The 16,758-nt window shown below is 41.0% G+C and overlaps 1 protein-coding gene across 1 annotated transcript in view; it reads left to right on the top strand.

The window, feature by feature from the left end:
- Window positions 1-548: 548 nt before the first annotated feature.
- The window catches only part of XRCC2 (X-ray repair cross complementing 2), a 63,109-nt gene continuing 46,899 nt past the window's right edge, over window positions 549-16,758 (top strand). The window contains exon 1 of the mRNA XM_010590091.3: window positions 549-818. Coding sequence (XP_010588393.1) covers window positions 780-818 — 39 coding nt within the window. The 5' untranslated portion in view covers window positions 549-779. The remainder of the gene's footprint in view (window positions 819-16,758) is intronic.

The following is a 16,758-nucleotide window of genomic DNA, read 5'->3' as shown; positions in this document are numbered from 1 at the left end:
TCCGACAGTAGAATGGACAAAAAATTGTAATAAAATACTCTTTTACTTTTTAAAAATTGTGGTACAGGTATAACATTAAATTTGTCACTTTAAGCATTTTTAAGTGTACAGTTTAGTATTAATCATATTCACATTGTTGTGCAACCGTCACCAGTATTTCCAAAACTTTTCCATCCCAAACAGGCCTGTAGTTTTGAAAGCAAAATATATATATATATATATATATATATGCTTTTAGTTTTATCAGATAAAAACTAATTGCAGTTTATGACAAAAAAGAAAATAAAATTACTAACTGTTTTCTGCTTGCAATTGAAAAGAACGAACCAGGATATTTGAAACCCCAGAACCAGCCAGAGCTGGGATGACTGGCTACTCCAGCCAACCTGCACAAAACGGGGCAACAGCCCACGCACCCTACTGCGCATGTCCTCCTTCTCGGGCCGAGCGTGGGTGTCGTGCGCACACTCGTTCCCCAGCGCCCTGGGCCGAGGGTGTGTGTTGTGCGCATGCTTGCTCTCTGGAGGGCCTCGGCCCGACGGTGGGTGTCCTGCGCATGCTTATTCTTAAGAACCTCCCGGGACGAGGGTGAGTGTCGTTAGCTCACTCTGCGGAACGCCCGGGACCTGAGGGCACGTGTCTTGCGCATGCTCGTTCCTGGAGCGCACGGCACCCGAGCCCTGTTGTGCGCATGCTCGCTGTACGTCCGGCCTCACTGGCTGTGGGGCCGTGAAGTCAATAAATGGCGCTGGTGGCGGGAAAGTTAAGCCTTCGGGGGGATGTGTAGTGACTTTCACAGGGCTGAGTCTGGAACGGAGGTGAGAGCCGCTGGGGGAAAGGGAGAAGGAACACTCGCGGCCGGGAGCGTGGAGTGTGGGAGATGAAGACGAGGTCTGCCGGAGGGGCCCGGGGAAGCCGGTCGGCCCGAGGGGCCGGGGGCGACTGCAGCCCCGGTCTGCCCCGCCGCGGGTTAGCCGCTCGGCAGCTGGGGGCGGCCGCAGGGTGCTTCCGGCGCTGCGAGCGGGGCGCGGCGTCTTGGCAATGACGCCCCTGCTTTCCGCGGCTTCCCTCAGGGTCGCCTTGGTGCAGCGGGGCGCCCCCGGGGAGCGGGAACCCTGGTGTTCCTGCACTGCGCATGCTCGGAGAGGGCTGGGAGGCGGTCGTTCCTGATGGAGCCCGGTCAGCGTTGTCCGAGGACGGATCCTGCCCGGGGAAACCCTGGTGGCCTAGTGGTGAAGTGCTGTGGCTGCCAACCAAAGGGTCGGCAGTTCGTATCCGCCAGGCGCTCCTTGGAAACTATGGGGCAGTTCTACTCTGCCCTATAGGGTCGCTGTGAGTCGGAATGGACTCCACGGCACTGGGTGCTGGGATCGTGCACAGATCGGTGCAATGATGACGGCCCAAAACCTGTCACAGGTTAACTACAGTCAAAATGGAAAGATACCCAAGATAGGGTAGGAAAAGAGGGATCGCCCTCGGTTGGAGCTTTTACAGAAGGTTTTCTAGAACAGGTGGTATTTGAGTAGATGCTTCGCTTCTTCCTCTAGTCTACACATCTCTGCTTATGACATAAAGCCTTTGCTATCCCACATTTACGTTTCTAGCCCAAATATCTCCAGAGCCATAACAAGCCATGTGTCCTGTGAGAATTTATTCAGGAATTGAACCAGCAAGCATCTAGCATTTACTATCGGTCAACCATTGGTGGTAGGAATGAGAAACAGGCACAACTTCTGCCATAAAATATATGGAGTGAAAGCATGCTACTCAGTAGAGGGACAGTCACCGCGGATGGCTAACTGTAGGAGATAACTGAAGTTTTCAGGACCATTTGAAGTTGGTTTGGCAAAGAAAGAATGACACTCAAAGCAAAAATAGGTGGATTCTGAGTTAAACAGAGAGGATGGCTTACTTAGGAGGATCACAAGTAATTATGTATAGTTGAAACAAAGTGGGTAAAGAACAGGGCTGGGAAGTAAGCCTTGGTAATAGGTAGAGGTGGCTCATGAAGGATCTTTTATACAGGTGGAAGGGCACCAGGAAGAAAGGCAGCTGTGTCCCAGATAAATGAATGTGTTGCTGATTGTTTAGATTAAACTCTGGATACTTTTCTCTGAGGAAGCCTAGTTATACCTGGTGGGTTGATTTGTATGCTCATTCATTTTAGCAGTTTTTTTTTTTTTTTGAGAACTTCTACCATGTATCTGAAAGTTTGTCTTACTGTGGTGGCTTGCATGTTACTGTGATGCTCTGGTATGACAAATACCAGCAGGGTCACTCATGATGGACAGGTTTCACTGGAGCTTCCAGACTAAGACTGGAAAGATTATTGTGAATATTAAAGGAAGGTGCTTATGAAATGCCTGCCACGGTGTCTGGCATAAAAGCACTCAATAAATGTTAGTTTAATAGTTAAAAAGACAGACTAGAAAGAAAGGCCTGGTGATGTACTTCCAAAAATTAACCAGTGAAAACCTTATGGATCACAACAGAATATTGTCCAATATAGTGCCTGGAAGGTAAGCCCCTAGGTAGGAAGGCAGTCAAAATACACAGTGGCCACAACATGGACTGGAGCATATGAACAATCCTGAAGATGGCACAGGACCAGGCAACATGTTCTGTTGTACACGGGGCTGCCATGAGTAGGAACTGACTTGACAGCAGCTAGCAACTTTGATCCCTTCTTATTTTTCTGGGCCTAATGCTAGATTTTTAGAAGCAGTACTGATTTGTGGTAAGAACACACTGCAAAGAGTGTGCTTTCAAATACCAGCTTTTCTGTTCTTTTAGCTGTCTGACCTTGAGAAAGGCACTTATCCTCTTGTATTTCATTAGATACTGATTGAGTGCTTATTGTGTATCTGGCACTGTGCAGTGTGCTGTGGGTACAATAGTGGGAAAAAGTGTAGCCTAGTGGATGAGACAGTCAATCAAATTACAGAAATAAATGTAAAATTTTAAATAATGTAAAATTTCAACTATGATAAGTGTCATGTTGTAGGAGAGGATATTGACCTAGTCGGGGGAAGATTCCCTGAGGAAGTGACATTGGAATTGGGATCTGAAGAACAGGCAGTAACTTGGCACACTTGGAAGAGAAGACTCCAAGCACAACATTTTATAAGGATGTGGAAAGACCAGTGGTTTGAGGGAGTGCATGTTACTGGAGTGGACAGGTTTGGGGGAAGCTGGTGTGAGATAAGGCTAGAGAGGTGGCATGGGTTCAAATCTTAACCAAAACCAAACCTGTTGCCATCAAGTTGATTCTGATTCGTGGTGGCCCCATGTGTTACAGAATACAACTGCTCTATAGGGTTTTCTTGAACCAGATTATCAGGCCTTTCTTCCATGGTGGGTTCAAATGCCAACCTTTAGGTTAGTAGTCAAGTGCAAACCATTTGTGCCACCCCAGGACCTTGTTCAAATTTCACAGGATCTTGTATTAAGGAGTTTTGTCTTTAATAAAATGCGAAGTCGTGTAAAGATTTTCAACATGAAAAGATTTGCATTTTTAAAAGATCACTGTGACTCTAGTGTATTTAAGTGAATTTGAGAGGGCTCAGAATGGAGGCCAAAGGTTTTTGCTTTTATTCAGGTAAAAAGTTATGGTATCTTGGACTAAAGTAACAGTAATAGAAGAAATGTATAGACTCAAAAAATACTTAAGACGAGATCGATAGCTTGGATGTGGGAGATGAGAGACAGAGTGGTGTCTGAGATAATACCGTGGTTTCTGGCTTGTTGGTTGATAGTGTCATCAAGTTATGGAACACTGTAATAGGAACAGGTGAGTTTTCTTAGAAGGGGTTGATTTTGGATATGTTAAGTTTAAAGTGTCTTTGAGATATTCACCCTAGAGGAAGGAGGTGTCAAGCGAGCAGTTAGATATTAGAAATGAATGAGTCAACTGGAAGGGTTATTGAAGGCTTAATTGTCGAGAGACCACTAGGAAGAGATTTACAGTGAGTAGGAGAGAATTGGGGCAGAGTTTTAAGGACCCTTTCTAAACTTCATGTTCATCATTTGAGCATGATTATTATGAGGATTAAATTAAGATGCTTGTGAAGTACCTACCACAGCGCCTGGTATAAAAGCACTCAATAAATATTAGTTATTGTTATTAGTGTCTTGGCTATTAAAGTGAATATAACATGGATCCTTCCCTACTCTTGAGAGGTGTTCAGTATAATTATGAAGATGTGAGTGTGTTTAATAGACTTTGTTTTTCAGGGCAGTTTTAGGTTTACAGAGAAATTGTGAAGACAGTACAGAGTTTCCATATCCCCCTCTCCCCCACACACTTTCTCCTATTATTAACATTTTGCATTCATGTGGTACCTTTGTTACAATTGATGAGCCAGTATTGATACGTTATTACAAACTAAAGTCCATAGTTTACACTGAGGACATTGGTGGCTTAGTGGTGGAATTCTTGCCTTCCACGCAGGAGCCACCTTGATTCCATTGGACTGGGTTCCATTGGTTTGATTCCTGGCCAGTGCACTGCAAGCTCAGCCACCACCTGCCCGTCATTAGTGGCTCACGGTTTACTATGATGCTGAACAGGTTTCAGCAGTGCTTCCAGACTAAGACTAGTAAGAAAAGCCTGGCAATCTACTTACAAAAACCAGCCAGAGAAAACCCTGTGGATCACAATAGTCCTGTCCGCAACTGATAGTGGGGATGGCGTGAGACCAGTCAGCATTTTGTTCCAATGTGCCTGGGGTTGCCAGAAGTCAGAGGCCGACTCGATGGCAGTTAATAACATAGTTTACATTAGAGCTCACACTCTTTGTGTTACAGTTTTATGACTTTTGACAAATGCACGATGTCATATGTCCACCATTACAGCATCATACACTGCCCTAGAAATGCCTCGTGCTGCACTTAGTCATCCCTCCCTCTCTCCCCTTGAGCCCCTGGCAACCACTGATCTTTTTACTGTCTCTGTAGTTTTGCCTTTTCCGGAATGTCATAGAGTTGGAATCAAGAGACAGGTGTGCTTTTTAAAAAATTATACTAACGTACGAAGTTTTACACGTTTACAGAGGAAGAAGCTCCTGTTCTGAGTTGAAATCTTTGTAGAAGACTTGACGTTTTAGCAAAAACTCAAAGGGTAGATGAATAGAACTAGATAAATGACTACTGGTGTTGAGAAAAGCTTTCAGGCCAAAGAAAGTAAATATGCACAAAGCACAGAGTCAGAACATGATTTAATAAATGCACAGGAGATAACTCTCTAATTACCTAATTACAGAATTGAGGAAAAAAGTAAAGCGTGTCAGTCAGCCTGTGTTATTAAGGATTTTCTTACAGAATACTGTTAACAGTTTTCTTTCTTTGGACAAAGAGAAGCAGGAGTCTTACTAGATTTATGGTTCAGATAGTGTGTTCTGGCTTAAAACATGCAGTTGATTAGATATACTTTAAACTGACTGGCATAATGTGGCCAGAGAAGTTTTTGTTTCTCCTTTGCTAAACGCATCACCTTAAGTAAGGTGAAATGATGTGTCAGTAGATCCCTTGAGCAGCTCTGAGGGAGATACTAATCAAAGAGAGGTAAGCCTTGTCTCTCATGAAATAACCTTTGAAAAGTTGGTCTAATCAGGAGCTGCTCTGCCAACTTTTTCTGTGAAAGGCCAAAGAGTAAATATTTAGGCTTTGCAGAACATGCAGTCTCTCATCACTGCTCACCTCTGCTGTTAGGTCATGATAGGAAAATAGATAGCTTAACAAATGAGCATGGCTGTGTTCCAATAAAGTTAAATTTTTAGACTTTTGGATTTGGCCTGTGGGTTGAAGTTTGTGGATCCCTGCTCTTAGAGTAGAGCAACAGCTTGGGATAAGAGCTGCTATGGTTAAAACCTTAATTATTTAAATGATAATTTGAAACCCAGGTTAATTCAGATGACTTTTTTTTGTTGTTATTGTGCTTTAAGTGAAAGTTTACAAAACAAGACAGTCTCTCATACAAAAATTTATATACACCTTACTGTATACTCCTAATTGCTCTCCCCGTAATGAGACAGCATACTCCTTCCCTCCACTCTCTCTTTTCCTGTCCATTCGGCCAGCTTCTGACCCCCTATGCCCTCTCATCTCACCTCCCGACAGGAGCTGCCAAAATATTCTCATGTGTCTACTTGATCCAAGAAGCTCATTCTTCACCGGTATCATTTTCTATCCCATTGTCCAATCCAATCCCTGTCTGAGGAGTTGGCTTTGGGAATGGTTCCTGTCTTAGGCTAACAGAAGGTCTGGGGACCATGATCTCTGGGGTCCTTCTAGTCTCAGTCAGACCATTAAGTCTGCTCTTTTTACAAGAATTTGGAGTCTGCATCGCACTGCTCTCCTGCTCCCTCAGGGGTTCTCCGTTGTGTTCCCTGTCAGGACAGTCATCGGTTGTAGCTGGGCACCATCTAGTTTTTCTGGTCTCAGGCTGATGTAGTCTCTGGTTTATGTGGCCCTTTCTGTCTCTTGGGCTCATAATTAACCTTCTGTCTTTGGTGTTCGGGAAACCCTGGTGGCGTAGTGGTTAAGTGCTACGGCTGCTAACCTAAAGGTCAGCAGTTCAAATCCGCCAGGTGCTCCTTGGAAACTCTATGGGGCAGTTCTACTCTGTCCTGTAGGGTCGCTATGAGTCAGAATCGACTTGACGGCAGTGGGTTTGGTTTTTGGTTTTTGCTTTGGTGTTCTTCGTCTCCTTTGGTCCAGGAGGTTGAGACCAATGGATGCATCTTAGATGGCCACTTGCTAGCATTTAACACCCCAGACGCCACTCTCCAAAGTGGGATGCAGATGTTTTCTTAATAGATTTTATTATGCCAATTGACTTTGATGTCCCCCGAAACCATGGTCCCCAAACCCCTGCCCCTGTTACGCTGGCCTTGAAGTGTTCAGTTTATTCAGGAAACTTTTTTGTTTTTGGTTTAGTCCAGTTGTCCTGATCTCTCCTGTACTGTGTGTTGTCTTTCCCTTCACCTAAAATAGTTCTTATCTACTATCTAATTAGTGAATACCCCTCTCCCTCCCTCCCTGCTCTCGTAACCATCAAAGAATATTTCCTTCTCTGTTTAAACTATTTCTCGAGTTCTTATAATAGTGGTCTTATACAATATTTGTCCTTTTGCAACTTACTAATTCCACTCAGCGTAATGCCGTCCAGATTCCTCCATGTTATGAAATGTTTAACAGATTCATCACTGTTCTTTATCAATGCGTAGTATTCATTGTGTGAATATACCATAATTTATTTATCCATTCATCCTTTGATCGGCACCTTGGTTGCTTCCATCTTTTTGCTGTTGTAAACGGTGCTGCAGTGAACATGGGTGTGCATATATCTGTTTGTGTAAAGGCTCTTATTTCTCTAGGATATATTCCAAGGAGTGGGATTGCTGGATCGTATAGTAGTTCTATTTCTAGCTTTTTAAGGAAGCTCCAAATCGATTTCCAAAGTGGTTGTACCATTTTACACTCCCACCAGCAGTGTATAAGTGTTCCAGTCTCTCTACAACCTCTCCAACATTTATTATTTTGTGTTTTTTGGATTAATGCCAGCCTTGCTGGAGTGAGATGGAGTCTCCTTGTAGTTTTGATCTGCATTTCTCTAATGGCTAATGGTCATGAGCATTTCCACATCTATCTGTTAGCTACCTGAATGTTTTCTTTAGCGAAGTGCCTATTCATATCTTTTGCCCATTTTTTAATTGCATTACTTGTCTTTTTACAGTTGAGTTTTTGCAGTATCATGTAGATTTTAGAGATTAGGTGCTGATCGGAAATGTCATAGCTAAAAACTTTCGTCTAGTCTGTAGGTGATCTTTTTACTCTTTTGGTGAAGTTTTTGGGTGAGCATAGGTGTTCGATTCTTAGGAGCTCCCAGTTATCTAGTTTCTCTTCTGCATTTTTAGTTATGTTTTTCTAGGGCTCGTAATGTTGTCCCTATTTTTTTCTAACATGATCTTTATTGTTTTAGATTTTATATTTAGGACTTTGATCCATTTTGAGTTAGTTTTTGTGCATGGTGTGAGGTATGGGTCTTGTTTAATTTTTTTGCAGATGGATATCCAGTTATGCCAGCACCATTTGTTAAAAAGACTGTCTTTTCCCCCATTTAACTGTTTTGGGGCCTTTGTCAAATATCAGCTGCTCATATGTGGGTGGATTTATTTCTGGATTCTCAGTTCTGTTCCATTGGTCTATGTATCTGTTGTTGTACCAGTACCAGGCTGTTTTAACTACTGTGGTAGTATAATAGATTGTAAAATCAGGTAGAGTGAGGACTCTCACTTTGTTCTTTTCAATAATGCTTTACTTATCTGGGGCCTCTTTCCTTTCCATTTGAAGTTGTTGATTTGTTTCTCCATCTCATTAAAAAATGCTGTTGGAATTTGGATCAAAATTGCATTGTATATATAGATTGCTTTTGGTAGAATAGACATTTTTACAATGTTAAGTCCATGAGCAAGGTATGTTTTTCTACTTACGTAGGTCTCTTTTGGTTTCTTGCAGTAGTGTTTGTAGTTTTCCTTATATCTCTGGTAAGATTTATTCCTAAGTATTTCGTCTTCTTGGGGGCTACTGTAAATGGTATTGATTTGGTGATTTCCTCCTCGATGTTCTTTTTGTTGGTGTAGAGGAATCCAACTGATTTTTGTATGTTTATCTTGTATCCTGATAATCTGCTGAACTCTTCTATTAGTTTCAGTAGTTTTCTGGAGGATTCCTTAGGGTTTTCTGTGTATAAGATCATGTCATCTGCAAATAGAGATACTTTGACTTCTTCCTTGCCAATCTGGATGCCCTTTATTTCTTTATCTAGCCTAATTGCTCTAGCTAGGACTTCCAGCACAATGTTGAATAAGAGTGGTGATAAAGGGCATCCTTGTCTGGTTCCTCTTCTCAAGGGGAATGCTTTCAGGCTCTCTCCATTAAGGATGATGTTGGCTGTTGGCTTTGTATAAAGCACTTTGTTATGTTGAGAAATTTTCCTTCTATTCCTATTTCACTGAGAGTTTTTATCATGAATGAGTGTTGAACTTTGTCAAATGCCTTTTCTGCATCAATTGATAAAACTGTGTGATTTTTGTCTTTGTTTAATTTATATGATGGATTACGTTAATTGTTTTTCTGATGTTGAACCATGCCTACATCCCTGGTATGAATCCCACTTGGTAATGGTGAATTATTTTTTTTGATTTGTTGTTGAATTCTATTGGCTAGAATTTTGTTGAGGATTTTTGCATATAAGTTCATGAGGGATATAAGTCTGTAATTTTCTTTTTTGTGGTGTTTTTACATGGTTTTGGTATCAGGGATATGCTAGCTTCAGAGAATGAGTTTGGGAGTATTCCATCCTTTTCTATGCTCTGAAATACCTTTAGTAGTAGCGGTGTTAACTCTTCTCTGAAAGTTTGGTAGAGCTCTGCAGTGAAGCCCTCGGGCTGGGGCTTTTTTTTGTTGGGAGTTTTTGATTACCTTTTCAATCTCTTTTTTCATTATAGGTCTATTTAGTTGTTCTACCTCTGTTTGTGTTAGTTTAGGTAGGTAGTGTGTTTCTAGGAATTCATCCATTTGTTCTAAGTTTTCAAATTTGTTAGAGTACAATTTTGCATAGTAATCTGATATGATTCTTTTCATTTCAGTTGGGTCTGTTGTAATATCGCCCATCTCATTTCTTATTCGGGATATTTGCTTCCTCTCCTGTTTTTCTTTTGTCAGTTTATCCAATGGTTTATCAATTTTGTTAATTTTTTTCAAAGAACAGCTTTTGGTCTTGTTAATATTTTGAATTGTTTTTCTGTTTTGTATTTCATTTTGTTCTGCTCTAATTTTTATTATTTGCTTTCTTCTGGTGCCTGAGGGTTTATTTTGTTGCTCTCTTTCTGTTTGTTCAAATTGTAGGGATAATTCTTTGATTTTGGCCCTTTCTTTTTGGATGTGTGCATTTTTTGGTATACATTGACCTCTGAGCACTGCTTTCGCTGTGTCCTAAAGGTTCTGATAGGAAGTGTTTTCATTCTCATTGGATTCTATGAATTTCTGTATTCCATCCTTAATGTCTTCCATAATCCAGTCTTTTCTGAGCAGAGTATTGTTCAGTTTCCAGGTGTTTGATTTCTTTTCCCTGCTTTTCCTGTTATTGATTTCTATTTTAATGGCCTTATGGTCAGAGAAGATGCTTTGTAATATTTCAGTGTTTTGAATTCTGCCAAGGCTTGCTTTGTGACCTAATATGTGGTCTATTCTAGAGAATGTTCTATGTGCACTAGAAAAGAAAGTATACTTGACTGCTGTTGGGTGGAGTGTTCTGTATATGTCTGCGAGGTCAAGCTGGTTGATTGTGGCATTTAGATCTTCCGAGTCTTTATTGAGCTTCTTTCTGGATGTCCCGTCCTTCACCGAAAGTGGTGTGTTGAAGTCTCCTACTGTAATTGTGGAGCTGTCTATCTCACTTTTCAATGCTGTTAGAGTTTGTTTTTTGTACCCTGCAGTCCTGTCATTGGGTGCATAAATATTTATTATGGTTATATCCTCCTGGTGTGTTGTCCCTTTAATGATTATATTAGTGTCCTTTCTTATCCTTTGTGGTGGATTTAACCTTAATGTCTATTTTGTCAGAAATTAATATTGCAACTCCTGCTCTTTTTCGATTGTTGTTTGCTTGATATATTTTTTTCCATCCTTTGAGTTTTAGTGTCTCTAAATCTAAGGTATGTCACTTGTAGGCAGCATATAGACGGATCATGTATTTTTATCCATCCTACCACTCTCTGTCTCTTTATTAGTGTATTTAGTCTCCTTACATTTAGCGTAATTATGGATAGGGATGAATTTAGTGCTGTCACTTTGATGTCTGTTTTTGTGTTTGTTCACAGTTTCCTTTTTTCCGCTTAATTTTTTGTGCTGAGTAGTTTGTATGTTTTCTTTTTCTCTTATTTGTTGTTTTTTATTTTGTTTCTGCTGAGTCCATTTTTTTCTTGTATTTTATTTTAATGTGAAGGATAGTTTGTCACCTTTGTGGTTACCTTAATATTTACCCCTGTTTTTCTAAATTTAAACCTAACTTTTATTTATTTGTATCACCTTGTCTTCCTCTCCATATGGAAGAGCTATGACTACATTTTAGTCCCTGTTTACTGTTTCAGTGTTGTCTTTTATTACGTAACGTCGCTGTTTTCCCTGTTTTGAGCGTTTTTTAATCTTGATTCAGTTTTGTGATTTCCCTGTCTGGCTTGACCTGTGATTGCTCTTTCCAGTGTCTAGTCTTGGTTTGATACCTGACATTATTGATTTTCTAATCAATGAACTCCCTTTAGCATTCTTGTAGTTTTGGTTTGGTTTTTATGAAATCCCTAAACTTCTGTTTATCTGAAAATGTCCTAATTCCACCTTCATATTTGACAGACAGTTTTGCTATGTATATGACTCTTGGCTGGCAATTCGTTTCCTTCGATACTTTACATAAGTCATTCCATTGCCTTCTTTCCTGCATGGTTTCTGCCAAGTCGTCGGAGCTTATTCATATTGACTGTCCTTTGTAGGTGACTTTTTGTTTATCCCTAGTTGCTTTTAAAATTCTCTCTTTATCTTTGGTTTTGGCAAGTTTGGTTATAGTATGTCTTGGTGACTTTCTTTTAAAATCTGCCATATGTGCCATTTGATCAGCGTCTTGTGTAGATATCTTCTCATCTTTCACGATATCAAGGAAGTTTTCTGCCAGCAAATCTTCAACAATTCTCCCTGTATTTTCTGTTATCCCTCCCTGTTCTCGTACTCCAATCACTGTTAGGTTATTTCTCTTGATAGAGTCCCACATGATTCTTAAGTTTTCTTCATTTTTTAAAAATTCTTTTATCTGATTTTTCTCTAAATATATTGGTGCCAAGTGCTTTATCTTCAAGTTCACTAGTTCTGCGTTCCACTTGCTCAGTTCTGCTCCTCTGACTTTCTGTTGAGTTGTCTAATTCTGTAATTTTATTGTTAATATTATGAATTCTGATTGCTGTCTGCCTGTGGATTCTTCCAGCTTAGTAAATTTTTGATTATGTTCCTGAATAACCTTTTCAATTTCTTCAGCTGCTTTATCTGTGTGTTCCTTGGCTTGTTCTGCATATTGCCTGATTTCCTTCCTGATGTCTTGAAGGGTTCTATATATTAATGTTTTGTATTCTGCATCTGGTAATTCCAGGAAGGCACGTTCATCTAGAAGATCCTTTGATTCTTTGTTTTGAGAGGTTGTTGAAGCGATCATGGTCTGTCTTTTTATGTGATTTGATATTGCCTATTGTCTCCGAGCCATGTATAAGTTCTTGTATTCGTTTATTTTGTTTGCTTACTGTATCCTAGCTTCTTGGTTTGTTTTGTTTTGATATGCCGAAATGGGTTGCTTGAGTGAGCTAGCTTGATTATTTTCACCTTTGAAGCTCTGATGTCCTGTCACCAAATGGCTAGAGCTGTTATCAGGTATATCAGTCTAGGAGTCCATTCACTTTTCTTATACGAATTCAGCTCAGGTGTCCAGGTAGCTGATCATCAAGTGTGTGGTACAGGCTCTGTCCTACAGTCTTAGAGGGGCAGAGGTGATTGGTGTAGGTACCAGTATCTGCTTGCAGCAGGGGATCACGCTCTGAACAAGGCAAGGGGCTGAGAATCGTCCCCCAAGTGTCTCTGAGGAAAGCACATCCTAGTTCCCTAGAGCATACAGGTGGGTGGGTTCTGCAGATGGACCATGGGCACCCAAAATTTTGGTTTGTAGGGACTGGGAGGTACCAGTTATCCTTGGACCCCTGTTGCAGGTGGCTGGGTGACCTGAATGGAGCCACCAGTCCTTAGGCCCCTGATGTGAGTAGGTGAGGACCGTGTTTAATAGGCAAAGAGGTGTCAAACATTAAACACCCAGCTCTCCACCGCACAGGTGAAACAAATGTAGTCTGCCAACAAGGGTCTATTCTCCTGAAATAGGCTCACACAGGTCCATGCAGGGGGAAAAGGAACTCAAAATCCACAGACCGTGTATGCTTGGACAGGGGCCGCTTCTGTCCTGGGCTTCCCAGGTTAGTGGAGCTGGCAAATTATCTTTTCCCCCAGTTGCGAATGTATTCCTTCTCCAAGGCTGGGAGGATGACTCTAGGTGCTCAACAGGGCCTTTCTCAGGCCCAGGTAAATCAACAGCTGCTGAAGCTGGCTTGGGGGCGGGGGGAGGGCAGCGGTGGGGTGTGCAGTAAAATATACACAAGTACTTAGCTTTGGCTGAAAGCGCTTTTCTCTGGTTCCGGAGGTGTGAGTAGGCTGTGAGGCTGGCTGCTTCTCCCTGAGTAAACTGCAGCTGAATGCTGGTACCAGCCCTCTGCAGCTGCTCCTGGGAATGGTTCCTTAGGGCTCCCAGCATGTCAGGTCCGGTAACTTCTCTCCACTTCTGAGCCGTCTCTTCCTCCCCCTGCTGCTCAGTCCGTTTTCCAACTTTGTCTTTGATGTTCAGGGCTCCTAGTGTGTCATAAATATAATTGTTTCGCTTGTTTTCTTGGGTCTTTGTTGTAAGAGGGCTCGCCGCAAGCATCTGTCTATTCCTCCGTCTTGGCCCTGCCTCCTCAGGTGACTTTTGCAGTTAGAGCAAGCCTTGTTGTTTTCGTTAGTTGCCTTCAAATCTATTCAAACTCATGGCCACCCATGAGTGGTGCACATGGTAAAGCACTGGGACCACTAAACGAAACGTTGGCAGATCAGACCCATCCAGAGATGCTTTGGAAGTAAGGTCTGGTAATCTGCTTCTGAAAGGTCACCGCCTTGAAAACCCTATGGAGTACAGTTCTCTGACACACGTAGCACACAAAAAATGGGAGCTCAGCTCAGTCATGTCATGAACTACAGGATTTAACGGCCTATCCCATAACTGCTATATCTGTGTGGAGAGCCTAGGAAGATTGCCTAGCTCATAAGTATTTAATAATTTGGAGTAGAGTAGGGTTGAGGGGGGCTGAGAAGAATAGGGATTTCATTTAAGCAGTTGGTGTCATTTCATCTGTTTTCCTTTTTGTTAACAAAACCAACTAAGCAAGCTTCTTTTCCTTTAAATGCCTTTGGGTACGATGTCAAAAAAAAAAAAAAAAAACCCTTCGACAAGTCGATTCTGACTCATAGCAACGCTATAGAGCAGACTAGAACTGCCCCATAAGGTTTCAAGGGAGTGGCTGGTGGATTTGAACTGCCGACCTTTTGGTTAGTAGCTGTAGCTCTTAACCACTGTACTGCCAGGGCTCCTTGGGTACTCTATAAAAGCCACTGCTTAATTTGAACATTATTTTCTGTCTTTCTTTGCACATCAGTCTGCTTTATAGATTCGACTTGTTGGGAAAGATACCTAAAGTCACAAGCTATCCCATGAAACTGAAATAAGCTACTTTAAAAATTTAATTCATTGGAATTATAAAATAGCTAACCTATGCTATGTCTGGTGAATAGTAGGAGAAAGGCATATCATACAGGGTCTTCCAACTCAAAACAAAGTTTCTAGGGATGATAAGCCAGCTAGTGAGTATAAGACTTGTAATGAGCCCTTGATTTAAAGAAGACAAGCATTTGAATACATTTCACAATAGAATCATCCATTTGTACCTTGCCTTTACAAAATAGAGATGACATATTTGCCTTTATAATTGGCCCAGTGGTTAAGAGCTATGGCGAGCTACAACTGTTAAGCAAAAGGTTGGGAGCTCGAATCCATGAGCCACTCCTTGGAAACCCCATGGGGCAGTCCTACTCTGTCCTATAGGGTTGCTGTGAGTCGAAATTGACTCAACGGCAGCAGGTTTGGTTTTTTTGTTTTTTTTGAGAGCATTATAAAAGATTTGTAATGATTTTGGCAGTATTTTGGTATCATCTACGAAATGTCTTTGTATGTAGTTAAGGAGTAATGTACTTTTGCATTTATGGAAAATTTTCTTTTTGAAAAATTTGATTTCTCAAATGTTAGTATGTCTTGAGTTTAAAAAAGCAGATGAATATAAAAACTGAAAGTATTTGTCCAGTTTTGGTTGCTATGCACAGAATATTGTAATTTTTTTTTTTTAATTATGTAGCTAATCCTATTCCCCTGCTCATGTGTCAGTTTGTCATACTATGGGGGCTTGTCACTGGTATTCACATACCAGCAGGGTCAGCCATAGCAGACAGGTTTCAGCTGAGCTTACAGAGTAAGACAGACTAGGAAGAATGACCTGGCAGTCTACTTCTGAAAAAAAAATTAGCCAGTAAAAACCTTGTGAATAGCAGTGGCATACTGCATGGTTTAAGGTCAGGAAATGTGTGGGTCAGGGTTGTATCCCTTGACTGTACTTATTTAGTCTGTATGCTGAGCAAATAACCTGAGAGGTTGGACTTTATGAAGAAGTACGTAACAGGAGGTTTGGAGGAAGACTTATTAACAACTTGCGATATGCAGGTGACACAACCTTGCTTGCTGAAAGTGAAGAGATCTTGAAGCGCTTAATAATGAAGACCAAAGACCATAGCCTTCATTAGGGATTATACCTCAACATAAAACAAAAATCCTCACAACTGGGCCAGTAAGCAACATCATGATAAGTGGAGAAAAGATCAAAGTTGTCAAGCATTTTATTTTACTTGGATCCACAGTCAATGCCCATGGAAGCAGCAGTAAAGAAATCAAATGATGCATTGGGCAACTCTGCTGCAGAAGGTCTGTTGGAAATGTTAAAAAGCAAGGTGTCATCACTTTAAGGACTAAAGCGTGTCTGACCCAAGCCAGCTTGTTTTCAATTGCCTCATATGCATATGAAAGCTAGACAATGAAGAAGGAAGTCTGAAGAAGAATCAATGTCTTTGAACTATGGTGTTGGTGAAGATTATTGAATATAACATGGGTTGCCAGGAGAACAAACAAATCCGTCTTGGAAGAAGCACAACCAGAATACTTATTAGCAGTGAGGATGGCAAGATTTCATCTCTCATACTTTGAACATGTTGTCAGGAGGGACCAGTCCTTGGTGAAGGACATCATACTCTGTAGAGCAAAGGGTCAGCAAAAAGAAGGAGACCCTCAATGAGGTAGATTGACATAGTGGCTGCAACAATGGACTCAAGCACATCAACTATCGTGAGGATGGTCCAGGACCTGGTGGTGTTTCGTTGTGCTGTATATAGGTCACTATGAGTTGGAGCTGACTCAACAGCACCTAACAACAACAACCCCATTATTTTCGTTATTAATGTGATAGATGCTCAAGGCAGAAGATTCAAGTAGTACTGAAGTGAAAAATAGAAGAATTTTTCCCCTCCACCTTTATCATTTCCTAAGAATACCACTGTGAGTCGTTTTTTGTATATTCTATAGAAATTTTCTAATATCTTGATTTTGGAGGCTGAGATGGTGATGTTGGAATAGAGGTTCAGAGACCTTGGCCTAGTCTTACCTCTGCCATGAACAAGCCTTGTGATTTTGGATAAGTCATTAAACCTTGGTTTCCGCTTTTGTAAAATGAGGATATTAGACTATGATTTCACAGTTACCTTTCAGCTCTACCTTCTAGGAGATTGGTGTTTATACTTTTTTGTATCCTTTGCATTTAACACAATGTCCTTTGCATAGTAAACGTGATAAATATTTATTGGTAATAATGACTGTTTTTCTTGTCTTAGAAAAGATACAGAGTAGTTTTTTTGCTGAGGCAAATATTCAGTAAGGCAAATACTTAATATTTGTTAAATAATAATATTTTGGTTTTGTGTAATCAC

This window comes from Loxodonta africana, chromosome 22 (genome assembly GCF_030014295.1).
Source record: "Loxodonta africana isolate mLoxAfr1 chromosome 22, mLoxAfr1.hap2, whole genome shotgun sequence".
NCBI lineage: Eukaryota > Metazoa > Chordata > Mammalia > Proboscidea > Elephantidae > Loxodonta > Loxodonta africana.
The sequence above is the reverse complement of the archived record's forward strand: the minus strand, read 5'-3'. Positions and strand labels throughout refer to the sequence as shown.